Source organism: Pyrus communis, chromosome 11 (assembly GCF_041283825.1).
Source record: "Pyrus communis isolate YQ-2024b chromosome 11, ASM4128382v1, whole genome shotgun sequence".
Lineage (NCBI taxonomy): Eukaryota > Viridiplantae > Streptophyta > Magnoliopsida > Rosales > Rosaceae > Pyrus > Pyrus communis.
This window is the reverse complement of record NC_142575.1, coordinates 20,877,641-20,892,799: the sequence shown is the minus strand read 5'-3', so window position 1 is coordinate 20,892,799 and position 15,159 is coordinate 20,877,641. Positions and strand designations below refer to the sequence as shown.

General features: G+C 36.9%; 2 protein-coding genes across 5 annotated transcripts; both read right to left on the bottom strand.

The window, feature by feature from the left end:
- Positions 1-1,135: 1,135 nt before the first annotated feature.
- On the bottom strand, positions 1,136-5,368 carry SCL3 (scarecrow-like 3). The gene has a single exon (XM_088679537.1). It carries the CDS (start codon positions 2,747-2,749, stop codon positions 1,325-1,327), a length of 1,425 nt encoding a protein of 474 aa, XP_088535663.1. The 5' UTR covers positions 2,750-5,368; the 3' UTR covers positions 1,136-1,324.
- Positions 5,369-6,531: 1,163 nt separating this feature from the next.
- On the bottom strand, positions 6,532-14,375 carry LOC148693067 (indigoidine synthase A family protein). Of its 4 annotated transcripts, XM_088679536.1 has the most exons (14): positions 13,696-14,375; positions 13,469-13,565; positions 12,832-12,942; positions 12,209-12,291; positions 11,611-11,670; positions 11,444-11,504; positions 10,399-10,505; positions 10,228-10,305; positions 9,565-9,610; positions 9,338-9,458; positions 9,171-9,256; positions 8,903-8,986; positions 6,958-7,027; positions 6,532-6,655 (listed from the first exon to the last, which is right to left on the bottom strand). In XM_088679536.1, the coding sequence occupies exons 1-13, from the start codon at positions 13,780-13,782 to the stop codon at positions 7,005-7,007; spliced, it is 1,044 nt and encodes a 347-aa protein (XP_088535662.1). In that variant the 5' UTR covers positions 13,783-14,375; the 3' UTR covers positions 6,532-6,655; positions 6,958-7,004. The 4 variants fall into 4 exon arrangements, 2 of the variants coding, with proteins under 2 accessions (XP_088535662.1, XP_088535661.1); XR_015953270.1 differs by lacking the exon at positions 6,532-6,655 and having other exon boundaries at positions 6,703-7,831; positions 8,788-8,986; XM_088679535.1 differs by lacking the exon at positions 6,532-6,655 and having other exon boundaries at positions 6,703-7,027.
- Positions 14,376-15,159: the final 784 nt, after the last annotated feature.

Sequence of the window (15,159 nt, the reverse complement as noted above, 5' to 3'; positions counted from 1 at the left end):
TCATTGATGTCAAAGTTTGGCCTAATATAGGACTTCCCTGCAACTTGTTTTGTAGTACAATCTTCTTACATCTCTCATGACGCAAATAAAGACATATTAGGTCTGTTTTTAGGCTGATGAGAGATGTAGAGAGGGGACAAAACATTTCAACTCAAATACTTTAGAAAACACATTTCTAACTTATCGAAGTTGAACCTCATAAAAAAAAATTTCAATGGAGGGTACAAAAAGAAGCTTTACACACAAAGAATTAATTAGAACATGACAAGTGACTATGTGATGAATTTTTTTCCTCCTAATTGGGTTCTTTGAGGGGTTTTGTATATGTTTAAATCCAAAACTCTCGTATATGTATAAATATGCACTTGCTTAAGACTCTAGATGTCTGATTTTCCACTCAATTTGATCGTTGTTTTATTTATTTATTTTAACAAACGATATTATCTACACTAAGAGGGGGATGTAGGCTTAGTCTCACAATGAGCTAGCAATAATGTGTTCAAATTCACCTTTTGTGATAATCAAACCTAAGATCTCTCACTTACAAATGAAGAGGAATATCACTAGACTGTTAATTTGAGTGCTTAGTTAAAACTTGTTTGTGACTTGTGCACTTTTGACTAACAATGAATATTTGTTTTACAAGTATTATACTTTTTATATATTGTATACAATTATATAATATAATATATTAAAATTTTTAGATCTCGTGAAGCTTTGTCTTACTATCTATGAAACGATTTGCCCAGGCTTTTGCCTTTTAAAGCATTGGTTTAATAAATAAATAAAAAAAGGATTTTGCATAACATTTAGGGCTAATTTGGTATTGATGTGCTTAAAAAAAAAACTGCTTCTACTATGCTGTAAGAATAAGCTTATTTTTACTGCTTCACGTTTTCAGATTTTTTTTCACCCAAAACTGTGAAAATAAATTATTTTTAAGTGTTTACCAAACACTTTTTTGAGCTCAACTTTTTTTTTTTATAACTATTTTTTATAAAAGCACCTTAGTAATAAATCAGCCCATAATAGTGTTAGTTGTTAGGGTGTTTTTTTAAATTGGCCCATTTGCAAATATCAGCACCACCTGTGATAAATTAGATACATAGGAAAAGAAAACCAAAACACAAGAAACTCCATCAACAACTTACGCATATATAGATTCAAACACCAAACGTCAGTATCAGTATTCGTTCAATTAGATCTAAAACGAAAAATAAAAGATAAACAAATGAAATGCAGACAGATTCAGTCGGACAAAATTCTTCATGACTAGACGAGAAACTCCATCATCATTGAGATGATCAGTATCAATACTCATGTTTTACTTCCTGCATCTCCAAGCTGACACCGAAAACAGCGGTCGATCTTGCCAGGAAACCAACACGCAACCGTTCTCTTCCCTCATTCTATACCCGTTGCAACCATAGCCCTGCAGCATCCTCTTTGCCTGCAGCATTCCGTAATAGCTCAAGGGCACATTCCCAAAGCCCGCTAAATCAAGCCTTTGAATCCATTTCTCAAGCTTTTCGTGTCTTTCGATCCTCTCAGATCCCTCGCAAGCTATAATGTTTTTTATCTCCTCCCCGAACAGCATTTTCTCTACCTTCAGTCTCTCCAATGAGGTTCTCGGCATCGTAGACTCCAAGCAATCAAACAATGTAGCATACGAGTACAGAGCTTCCAGTAGTCTCTCCATCAGAGTGGATCCGTTATGGTTAGAATCTTGCTCCGTTATTACCATGACTTTCGGTGTCAAATCCCAAAATGCATTAAGAAAGCTGTCCAATTTCGCCGAAGGAGTTAAAGAGAGCGGTGATGACGAGGTTGAATCAGGACTCGGGCTATACCTGTTGCCCATCTCTTTCTCTAGCAACTCACCCAATGTGCCTTGGCTCATTTGCAATGCTCTTGGCAAGTGATTTCCATTTGAACCCTTTGATGCTAATGGGGATTTCCTTTTCAGGAGTTCATCATCCGACGCCAGAAGTGAGTGCAACTGGAGCACCGAGCTGATAGCTAGAGCCTCGCCAGTTTTGACGCGAAGTTTATCCATATCGAGATTTTCCAATTTGCTGACTATGGGACAGAACTGAAATGGGATATCCAATTTTTCGGCCACCTCAGTCAATCTATGAGCCATTTGATCAAGTACGTCTTTCTGTTGATGAACACCGGTGATTCTCAAATGCGGCGGACCTTCAGGCCTCGCACTTAGAACTTGAAGAAGAGCAATCCACTGTGCAGGTTCAGCTGCACTTAGATCAATTATATGCACCATCTTTTCCCCTTCCATGGCTTCCATAATAGCTTGGTTTGTGAGCACAACAGCGACCTTTAGGAAGGGAAGCATCTCGAAAAACACGTTCCGGACTAGAATTTCCTCCGAAACCAAAGATATTTTAGTGGAATTCAGGGCCGTGTGAAGACCGGGCCAAGCTTTGAGGATTCGATCAGCAAGAGCCTCGGTGAAGTAGGCAGCAATCCGCTGCATGGTATCACCGTCAGCAGAGGCGAGTTGGGAGATTTGCTCAAGGGCGGCATTTGCATTCTCAAGGCTTCCGGTGGCAACATGGTTTGCACAATTGAGCAACAAGTGGATCAAATACAAACCGCGCTCCTCGGATTTTAGCTCCTTAAGCCAAGGGTACGGTGAGCCTAAACTAGGCGAAAGCGACATCGTGGAAAAGAATTGGAGAGGAGATGAAGGTGCAGACGATGACCCTTCGTCTTGAAACATAGGTGTCATATGTATAGCAACCAAGAATGATTTGGTAATGAATTCGATACCAAAGTTAGCCGAATAATTCAGGGGATTTCTAAACAAGTATCCTATTCCAAGTGTTCATGCAAGAACCAAAATTGCATGAATTCCCAAGTTGAGAAAAATGTGTACTCTCAAACAAGCATTCACAGCAACTAACAAAAGCACGTATAATCAAAGTGCTTTCTGAACAAAATCAGGCCTTACCAATAGCACCTAATTAGCAGATTAAATTCAGAAAGAAAACTAATGAAATTCAGGAAGGAGGTCGCCGGAGAAGTGACAAATAGAACAACAGAAGCAGCTGAAGAAAGAAACTAGTTGCAGAAGAACTAACCAAGCGAAGAAAGAAGAAGGAAATCCTTACTGGGTTTTGTAATTGATCAAAAACCCAAGTAGAAGTTCGAAGGCCGTGAGAATTCAAGGACAGCAGGCTCTTCAAATTCAATCTCTCTCTCTCTCTCTCTCTCTCTCTCTCTTTGGAGCACAGAGCTGATATTCTTCTTCTGGGATTTTTTTGCTCTGTTTTTATCACAGTTGAAGGTTAATGAAACTAAAAGTCGGGAGCTTTGGAGGACGGACGGAACGTCACGGCTACGTTGTCGACAATGCGTGGCGGAGTCCTTTTGTCCTTATCCTTTTGTTGTCCTGCGTTCCCAAGTGGAACACGAAATTTGTGGGAAGATGAGCCTTTTCTTGCACTTTCAAATATTTTTTTTTTTTATTGTCACTATAGTTTAATGATATTAGGTGGAAGATTTTATATTTGATTTTTATAGATGGCGAAGTTCGAATCAAACTTTTTTTTTTTTTTTTTTTATCAAACTATTATGGTTAGCTTATGCTTATCGTGTAATTTGGGTCAATCTCTCACCCTCTTGTCGTAAATATATTGTAAAAAAATTGTGTTTACTCATTTTTGTTGAGACTGCGAGGCTAATAGAGAGAAAGGGATTTTTGTATGCGCCAACAAGAGGTTTGGTTATTTCTTAGCTAGTTGATTTTAGAATGGAACTTTAATTTCTTTCATGGTATAATTAGGTTATCTATTGTTGAACCCAACAATATGCCCACATTAGAAATTTAACTTTGCATGTCTTTATAAAAGTTGAGCCACTTCACACATTAATTCTATGATAATAGTCTGAATTCCCTTCTATTTGTCTTTTTAAACCTTGCACTCACATCTCATATCAAAGAGCTGCCTCATTGTAATAGAATAAGTACACAGTACATGTCAAACTCAACACAAATATATACACATATACAGATCCTTTAACAAAAGGGGTCCCCATTTTTTTTTTCAAAAAAATGGCGATTAGGTATGGGGTCCACTCCATATCGAATTTCAACGATCTGAACCGTCTATTTTTCAAGTTGCACTCATAGATCATCCTTGCAAAATATTAGCCAAATCAGAAATGTTTAAGACATCTAATTGGGTTCAAAGAAATTAACAAATACTTTGTTATGTAAGAAACAATGAAATTTTATCTTGATAATTAAATAAGCAAATGATTTCGGATTGAATTGAATTTTTGCAAAGATGATCTACGAATCGAGACTTACAAAATAGACGGTTCGGATCGTTGAAGTTCGATGTGGAGTGGGCCCCACACCTAATCCCTATTTTTTGAAAAAACATAGAAATCCCTCTTGTTAAAGGATCTGTGCACATATAAATAGATGGTATTTTCTCTCAATACTCAAACTAACCTAGTTTATTTGATTCTGTCTTGAGCGATCAGCGCTGGGCCAATGACTTGTTAATATGCACAAAGGTTGGAAGAATCCAAACACGCCCTAACAAAGACAAACAGCAAGAAAGCTCATTGGGTGCTGCCAAAAACAAACAAGGACTTGTTCTTATTTATTTTGTTTTGTTTTGAAATATGGCCATTTATGATAGGATGATGACCATACAATTGGTATTTAAATTGCAAATATTAAGACAAAGAGACAAGGAGGTTAGGCGACCCTCCATAAAGTAGATGCCGACATTTCTCTCTCTGTTTGACTGAATTAATTAACAAATTGTGTATGAAATTTATAGTGCAAAATTTATGACGAAACTATTGTGCTCATTTCTTGTCAAAGATGAATTTAAATCATATTATTGCTAATCTATTATGAGGCTTAGTACACTCTCCACCGTCTTAGTATAGATAATATCGTTTCTTAATAAATAAATAAAACTATGTGCTCCTTTTGGGATTGGATTTTGTATTCTCATTTTGTAATTTATAGATGTTAACATCAACTTTTCATGACTTAACTTTCAAAGTACACAATCAACACCGCATCATATTGGATCAACTAAAGAATTGTAGCAGAAGGTTTCGTACAGTTGTTGAAAGTTAAGCCTTCCACCATTAACATGGGGGTCTTTCATAACTAGAATGTTACTGCTTCTTCATCTCTAAGTTGTTTGTTACGTTCCCTGCGTGGCTTAGGCTTTGGTTTTTAGGTTTTCCCTTTTGTTTGCTGGTGCTTTGAATTTTCTTCTTTGCCCAGTTCTTTGTTGTTCTATTTGGGCTTTTGTCCATTTAATATATTATTTATATAACCAAAAAAAAAAAAACCTTTTTATCCCTTTCTTCAAATCTTTCCCATTAAAATTTGATCCAACGATTAAAATTATTATAACTTTTAAAGTAGGCTCTTATTTGTAGCCGTTGAATCAAATTTCAAGGATCCAGACTAGTTAATAAGGAGAATTTGGTGAAAGAAATCCAGAGATGATCCCTTTCTAAGACAATGACAAGATATGATGGGTTTGGTTAGGTGTATCCAAGATTTTGAAAAAATCGCAACCGCAAAATAAAAAACGTTCACTCAAAGGTGAAGGTGAAGATGAGAGGTTGGTAGTAATCCCTTTAATTGCTGTAATATTTTCAACGACAAGGGATAGGAGGGCTTTGCTTGTTTATTGCAAACGATATTTTACACTATTTTATAGTAAGAGGGGATGAGAATTTAAACTCCAAACATAGACAATTTCACTATTTTATAGGCAAGTTTCACACTTCTTTGTTGTGGTCTAATACTATCTTTATTTACAACTGGATGGACTTAGGCTCAACTCCTAATGAATGACAGATTTCAAATATCAAATTATTGCGAGTTGTTATGTGAGTAATTGCATTTATTTATTTTTAGTAAAGCATTAGTGTTAGTGGGTTAAATAGTAACTTGCAAGGGAGAGGAGAATTAGTGGAATTGTGTCAAGTTCTCCAGCGCAAGGGAAGAACCCAACCCAAAAGACTAGTCCAATAGGTGGAAGGACCCAAGAACTTAAAAACCCCTACACCTCCATAAGTGCAGTCGATGTGGGATCATAACATTACACCACCCTTCAGAAGCTGACGCCCACGATGGCCCTTACTCTGGTGGCTTTCACTCTTAACGGTAGCGCACCCTTTGGTCGTCCCGTTAAGGTAGCCCTTTCCAGGTTACCCCCTCCGCCGCGTCAAGAACCTAGGCTCTGATACCAATGTTAGGTTCTCAAGCCCAAGGAAAGAGCCCAACCCAAAAGACTAGTTCAATAGGTGGGAGGACCCCAAGGACTTAAGAACCCCTACACCCCCATAAGTGTAGTCGATGTGGGATCATAACAAATTGAACTCGTACAAAGTACTTAGACATAATTGCTTTCTGACATTACGGTACGTAGGCATCTGTTTTTGTTTATGTTTACTTGTCTTGAACGAAAAACTTGAGGTATAAGAAATTTCAAAGTAATCGAAATTAAACTGACAAGTGGAAAATTGGGGAATATTAGAAATGCATAGCAGAAGTGTTTGGAAAGGGGACACCTGATTTCTCACCGAAATTTGTAGTTTATTACAGAACAATAAGCACATTATTCACTCATTCAGCAGCTTTCATCTCCTACAAAATGTAAGCGACAAAGACTCCCAAGAAAATAAGCACATAAATTAACCATAAATGAATTTAGTGTATAGATTATTTTATCGTTTGCAAAAATAAATTGTTTTAGTTTTATTTTGTTCTTGTTTTTCGGTAGTAGGAAGGTGCTGTATTGTGTAAATACTGACATTAAAGCTTACGTAAGTACTATGGCAGTAATGTACACTAGAAACTCGCTGCTTGGCCTTTTCAACATTGCCACATTTATCATCACATAGTGAAAGTAATAAAAACGAATCGCCATGAAGGAAGATTAACTCAACTGGTCATAATGATCGGTTTCCAGATCCCGTTGAAAACATTTTGAGCCCTATAACGCCGACTCTGCACCACCTGTAAAAAATAAATCCGGTTTTTGTTACTGAAGGCAGCTCAGTCGCATCAGTTTAGTGAAATAATCTCGTGTGTGCACAAGACACCTTAACTGTATCATTCGAATCATGTATAACTTGAGTGTTCAGTAAATTCTCCATGTAATTCTCGACTGACTTCTTTTAAATGGAACTACTAGTGGAATACCAATAACGTGGGCACACATTTTAGTGCTTGTAGCTCATACATTATCAGGAAACACCAGCAACCGATTATCCTCTCAAAAAGTACACACAGTTGATAATCAGAATGATAATAGAGTTTCTTGACTAGTTGAAAATTGAAGGCTTTTCGTTAAAAAGTTTCCAAGAGGATGTCATCCCGTGTACACAGAACATGATACAATGACTTAAAAAGGCAAAGACAAGAAAATAGTAAAAGACTCTAAAGGGTTCTAGTCTTTATGTCCAAGGAGGAGTGTTTCAATCTAAACATTGACACCAAAAGATACCAAAGAAGTTTACTTTCATTAATTTTTAAACAATGTACCTTGCTATCATGTCTTTAACCGATCTGCCCAAAAATACCACAAATTTCAAATCTAGCACCAAACTTCCCAAACTGGACAATGAATAAGTAAAAAACCTTCTTCAGCTTTCTTGTACATGTAACATTTCCACTCATAAACCCTCCCCCTAACATATGGCATTAACACCTAAAGTACGGTGCTACTTTTTGGATGCTTCTGATAACAACCATTAACAGGCTGCGCTGTTCTTTTAACCAATCTCCAGCCACACTCAGCACTCTTGGTGGCTTCCCTTTCTGACTAGGGTATATTATCAATTTCCCCCCTGAACTTGTGACCATTAGCCAATTTCCCCCCTCAACTTTAATTTTGGCCAATTTCCCCCCTGAACTCTCATGATTAGTCAATTTCCCCCCTCAACTTTAATTTAGCCAATTTCCCCCCTCAACTCTTATAATTAGTCAATTTGCACCCTACTGTTAAATTTTTAATTTGATCATAATTAAACAAGTGTGTGTAAGAAACTAAATAAGATGTATGTTAATCATGTTCCTATATCTTTATCCTATTACAAATAGATTAAAATTTAGAATTTTACAATTTATCATAGATAGTATTATTAGTCATAATAAATCAGTATGGAGTAATTTTATTTGATTTTTGACTATACAAATTTGATAACAAAAAGGATCGATGTGTAAATTTTTGTATGTGAATACAATTTTCTTTATAAAAGTGAAAGCTAAGTTCAAGTAAATTGCGGAGAATCGAGCTTTAGTAAAAAAATGGCTAGTCTATTCATAATTTTCGACTCCTTATTAAGAATAACCCATTTTATTGAAATAGGTTTGATCCATGAGTTTAGGATTATTATTTCTTCTTCTACATGCTTTAAACCCGATTCATAACTTTTTCTTATAATCAACCCATGTCACATACTAACTGTATTATGTTTTTGTACATTTTACCCTATATTATGCAGGTGAGTTTATGTTAATTTTAGTACTTTGTTGGAAGCTATTAGAAAGATTGAAAATTAAGAAAAGATAGATGGAAAATTAAAAAAAAAAAAAATTAACAGTAGGGTGCAAATTGACTAATTTTGAGAGTTGAGGGGGGAAATTGGCCAAATTAAAGTTCAGGGGGGGAATTGACTAATTATGAGAGTTGAGGGGGGAAATTGGCCAAAATTAAAGTTCAGGGGGGAAATTGGCCAATGGTCACAAGTTCAGGGGGGAAATTGATAATATACCCTTCTGACTATTATGTGAGGTCAATGCTTACATACGTTGAAAAATATTTTTCTTCTATAATAAACACATGGATGTATCCTCATTATTATCGCAGAACAACAGAACATTACCTACCTTTATTTTTGCGTTCTCTAGTCTTCGCAAGTGCTACAGCAACTTTAGCTCCAACAAGTGCATTGTTCTTCACCAGTGCAATGTCTATGTTGGTTAAGAAACTGAGTTGATAAATCAAACATATGCAAAAAAATTTAAATGACATTTTATGAGAGTTTCACTTTAAGAAACCCTCCAATGTTCCTTAGGATTGGATGAGTCAACGCCATACGTTAGGAGTTAGAAACTGTATATCATTGTTGTGCAAAGAAGAATATATAAAGGATACTCGAAGCCAATGAAGCTCCTCCTGTTAGCTCATTCACTCTCTTGAGCAAGAATGGAGTTGCATCATTTCCTATTATGTTCTTATCCCTGAGAACACAACTTCAATTAGTATTGATTAAAGATAACATTTCACTGAAGATTACTCATGGCAAGAAAACAACATTTTACCTAGCTTCGTCAAGGGCTCTCTGTATTGCAGACTCAATTAAACTTCCAGAAGCTGAGTGCTCTTTAGGAATTGGAACAGCAATCAAAATCCCACCTCCAAGCTCAAGTTTCAGATTTGCATCTATAAAGAAAATATATGTGTGTGTGTGTGAGAACTGAGAAAGGAGTATTAATGTAAGTTTTACATATAATTACAAGGAAGAAAGATAAATTGATTTGTAACTTGCCTATAAGCTGAGCACAGTCTTCTGGGGTATCTACACGGCAAGGCACCTAGATTACAGGTAATGATTGAATAAAAGAAATAACAAAAAAATTAGTCATATACATATTTGAACTAAATTATGTTACCTTATGAACCTGTAGACATAATTGGTGCAACCCTTTAAAGCTGTTTTTGCACACATACTTCTTTCATTCCATGTGTTATCACCACAAAGTTTTCTATATTTGACACTTAGTTTAACAAAGTAAAATGATGATTCTCTAGTTCTAACAGTGGCCCATTTTTCTATAAGTAGAGGATTGAATCTATCCTCTTCCCATCCCTCCCATGCCAAATGGGATAAGGTTCGTGAGCCTACAGTTTGACCATTTTGATCGCACTGATAGAGAGGCTGACACCCATTTTAATTGAGGGGCAACTTTGCATCCTACTTAGGAATATGGTAATAGGGATGATTCGATACATCTAGCTTATCATTTTCCAGCCATCAAGTGATAAAATGAAATCAACACTACGTGGATGGCCTTCATTCCACAATTAGTTGAAGCACCATTTTTGAACATGAATTTGATTAAACAGATAAAAGAAAAGAGCAAGAACATTGGACACACCATTGTTGTTATAAGGAGAAAAATAACACTTACAAAGAGTTGACGATCAATACCTTACAACCACTCGTTTCTGTAAAAAATGCTGGAAATTCGTTGGTCCTATAAGCAGCAACGCAAACTCCCTGAGTCTCCTATCTCAGAAAAAGGTTAAAAAAACAGTTATTTATAGCTCATAATCTGTATGACTTACTTCTAATGATATAAATGAGATACTTAGTGCTAACCAAATATTCAAGGGTCCTTGGGATATCCAATATCGATTTTACACCAGCAGAGATGACAGCTACTGGTGTCCTTCCAAGCTCAGTAAGATCAGAAGATATGTCCATTGCTGCAAAAAGGGAGAAATAAAATTTTATAACATTTCATCCCATTATCACCGTAACTTTTTGTAAGTCAGCGGTGCCAACATGTTTGTGCATGTTAAGTTGTGCAAGAATTATTTTCATTTCTACATGAGCCAAATATGCGACAGCACATGACAATCAAAGAGTCTTAGTTTCAAAGATTATGCCTTCAACAGTATACGGTTAGTTCAGTTTTTAATTAAGCTCTTACAGGTGGCTGTAACTGCAGGGGCAGTAGTTGAGTTGCACAAAACTTAGTCATACTTTTATATTCTCCCTTAGTTAACTCTGCACTGGGGTTTTATCTGAATTTTAGTACTTGTGATATTTCCTTGGGAATCAAGTTAGTAACTTAGTACTGACCTTGTAGCCCTAATAGGAAAAGGTAGTTTAATATTAAAATATGCTTCTTTATACCTAAAGACTTATCATTGTGATAAATGGGATATTCACTTTGCTGAGTGTGTAACATATGTGAATGGAGTCGGTATACTTTCATAAATTTGTTAATGTTCATAGCCCTACAGCCCTTAAAACTCAAAAATCGTCACCTTCCTGCACAAGCCGTACATACAGATAACTAGAAAACCATAACCCTAAACCTCTCAACCATCTGTATAAGACCTAACTATCCCAAAAGCAAGACACATAGGTTCCTAATCTCTCCTACATTAGTTCTTTTGCCTACTGCACTGCTTACTGTGCTCCAGTATAGATCATTTGGTGGACCATAAACCCATGTAACACAGAAGCTATATGATTTGGCTTGCAATAAGAAGGAAAAATTGCTATTGTACACATTAGGAATATGCTGTCTGTAGTCATGACTCTGACTACTAATATCCAAAAGCATGGGTGGACATATGGACAAATTCAATTTCTCTCATGAACTGTCAGTAATTCTATGCAGCGTTAAACTTACTATGCTCGCCATGTCTATGTACTCCTCCAATTCCTCCAGTAACAAACAATGGGATGCCAACCTTCAAGACATCCAGGTTTTAAGTATTAACAAAACATACATTAATATTACAACACAAAGTAAACAACAACATAGTCCTTCAGGAAAGCTTATAAGCAACTAATTACCATGGAAGCAAAAAACATGGTTGCAGAAACAGTAGTTGCTCCATTCCCTCTGGTTGCCACCTAGACAAGAGTCAGCACATCCTCTTGTTAAATTTAGCATTAGAAATTACCATGAAAAAACTATGATGATGGTTGAGGAATTCCATTTGTCAGAAACTTCTTGAATGTACATGATAACAGAGTAGGGAACCCCTTAACTATGTGGCTATGAAGGCTATTTTATGGATGCACCAGCATAATAATAAAAGATGGCTAGCAAACACTTTTCCAGAAGTAAGTGCAACGCCACTGATTGAAGCCTACAAAAATGACTATTTTCCGCACAGTCTAGTGACTAAAAGCATAAAGGTAAAGTTAAAGAGCCAGATTTGAAAAAACAGCATTCTTTTCTCTCTTTAATAAATGGCGGTTAGGTATTGAGGCATATTTTCATGAATTATGCCGGTGTAAATTTGCCACTTCAGGTATGTGTTCTAATATCCCCTTATATTGGTTGCAGCACAAATGAAAATATGAAACTAAGAGCAGTCAACATGATGAATTGACTAGATTTGCTAAAACTAACAAACACAGTAAGTGCAATGCATCAATTACTCACAACATGTGCAATATCCCTTCGAGCTGTCTTCTGAGCTTTATGACCCAGATTGGCAAGCTTCTCCAATTCTTCCATACTCAGGCCTACAAAAAGAAATAAAAAGAAAAGGCGGAATCAAGTCAGCAAGAATCCCCTACGGTAGCATTGTCTAACAAGAATTTTCTTAGCAGATGAGTCTTAACCATAGCATTAGAATACTCTATACTTTTTCCTGAATTCAAAAAGCTGAAGCGTTGATAAAAGCTTTCAATGAATTGGACTAAGAAACATACATAAAAAATGCAACCAGATAATTTATAACGACAAAGTGAAATGTATAAACTTGGGGGACCTATTTTAACTTGGTTGTGTGCTAAAACTTACAAACAGGGTAGCTTGTCAAGTTACAACTACCTTATTGGACAATATCTGTGCAAGTAAATTTGTAATCTTATTTGTTTGGAGGGTATCACCAACCGACGCAGTTAAGATCAGTGCACCAAAACTCACTCAGTAGAATTATTTTTCAATTCAGTGAGAGAAAACATAGCACAATCATAAGAAGGCATAGAATTAATATAAGCCACCTCTCCAAGCCTATAAATTCATCTAGAAAGAAGAAGAACAAAGTTGAATATAAACACCTATGCAAGGTACGCCATCCAAAATGGCAACAGTGGCAGGAACAGCTCCATTGTCCCTCACAACTGCCTCAACCTCCTTTGCTGTTTCCAAGTTCTTAGGATAAGGCATCCCTGAACACCAGAAGAAAAACAAACAATTTTGAGCAAAAAATTCACAGCGGCAGTTCCTCACATACACACAAACCATCCTTCAACATATCACACACATTCAGCTATCGATACATGGCCAATCTCCTGTTTCCGCCACTCAAAACCGCAACCATATATTTGGAGTATTGCAAACTGCCGGGTACGATGTAAAATGAAATATGATACCATATGCAAAAACCCAATTGGGTTTCGTTCAGAATGTTACTACAAACGCAATAGCAGAGGACAGTAGATCAAAAAATATTTAACTGACAGTACAATGGATTACGCAATTACCATTATTTTTTATACAAGCGAAATTACTGCTTTAACTCAGACTAGGGGAGGGGGAGGATTTGAACCAGGGACACAGTGGGTTGAAGAAGAAGAATAAGAAGAAGGAAGGCCCCGGCACCAGGGCAATCCACCACTTGCAGTACACAATTAGTTTCTCTGTGTGTGTGTGTAGAGAGAGAGAGAGAGGGAGAGAGAGGGAGAGAGAGATTACCATGGGAAATAATGGTGGATTCAAGAGCGACAACAGCATGGCCATTGGACAAAGCGTCAGAAACCTCTGGAGAAATCTTGATTGATCCGACGCCACCCTTAAGGAAGAAAAGGAACAAACTCTGACTGTGAAATTTGGAAGACAATCTAAATAGAGAGATAGAGAGAGGAAGAAGAAGAAGAAGAAGAAGAAGAAGAAGAAGAAGAGGAAGGAAGTTGGATTGTTACCTTGTCGAAATGCGAGGGATGGAGGTGTTTACGGAGATTAGAGAGTCTTGAGAAAGCAGCTGATGAAGAAGAAGAGGACGACGCCATACCCTGCTCCCTTTGCTGTGATGGTTTTCCCTACCGCACCACTTTGATTCCTACTACCCAAACCTTACTTTTTCCCCCAACACATTAATAGTCGATCACCAACCGCCGTTGGATTTCCGAATTTTCATCCGTCTTTCTGTTCAAATCTATCACGTGGCCAAACACACCCTCCACGGATAAGGGTAAAAGGGTAATATCAACATACCAGCTCAATTCCTCCGTTCTCCTCCTCCAATGCTCTGGCGACGGCACCTTGGCATCCACTCCCCTTCTTCTCCCTCTCGACCCCTTCCGTAGTGACATCTGCCTCGGTCCTTGCGCCAAGGCCAAAGGTGCCTTTCTCATTTTATTCACCTCCGTCGACGGCAATGCCCTCGTCACCGTCTACGGTATGGACGTACATTGCCCTTGGAGTGAGAGTTTGTCCTTTCGATTGGCTAGGGTCACCTCCACCGCGTTTTCAAATGGTCTTCCACCACACCATTGCGATTACGCTCATGGGGGCCAAAAATCTCACCAAATACTAATACGTGCCAACAATAGTGAAGCTAGGAATTGATAGGGGAGGGCGAAGTTAAACGAGTGCAATGTTCAAAAGAATAGCAATAATCAAATTATTTTATATAGTAATGTCTTCCATAATTTATCAATACAAACAAATTACAATTGTTGCAGATGAGGTTTCATATCATGAAACTCATTATCAATAAAAGCAAATACATCTCTTTCAATGTAAACAAGCATGCTATCACTCAACCATTGATCTCCCATATTGTTACGCAATGGTGTTTTCACAATCTTCATAGCAGAAAAAACTCTCTCCATCGAAGTGGCTGCAACCTGTAACACCAAAGCCAATTTAAAAAGCTTATACACTAACATATAGCTTGCACACCTTCCAGTCTTCACCAACTCCTTTCCAAGATCACCAATTCCTCTCAATGATGAAAACTTACTATGCATCTTCATATCGTTAATGTAATTGTCAAGTTGAATTGGAAGATTTAAAAGTTTCATATAATCAAAATCTTGAAGATAAAGTTAGGCTAGACGAACAATTTTTGTTTTGTCAAAAGATGTAAAATTATTCACCGAACTCCTTTCAATGATAAAAACTCACTATGCATCTTCATATCGTGAATGTAATTGTCAAGTTGAATTGGAAGATTCATGAGGTCTATACAATCAAAATCTTAAAGATAAAGTAGGCTAGATGAACAATTTTTGCTCTGTCAAAAGATGTAAAATTATTCACCGGACTCAAACATGTCATACAAAGAAGCAATTCGGTGTTTACCTCATTGAAGCGATCATTCAATTCCTTTAATTGTGTATTAAGGACTTGAAAATGGAGGTCCACAAGATAGTAATGAAAGT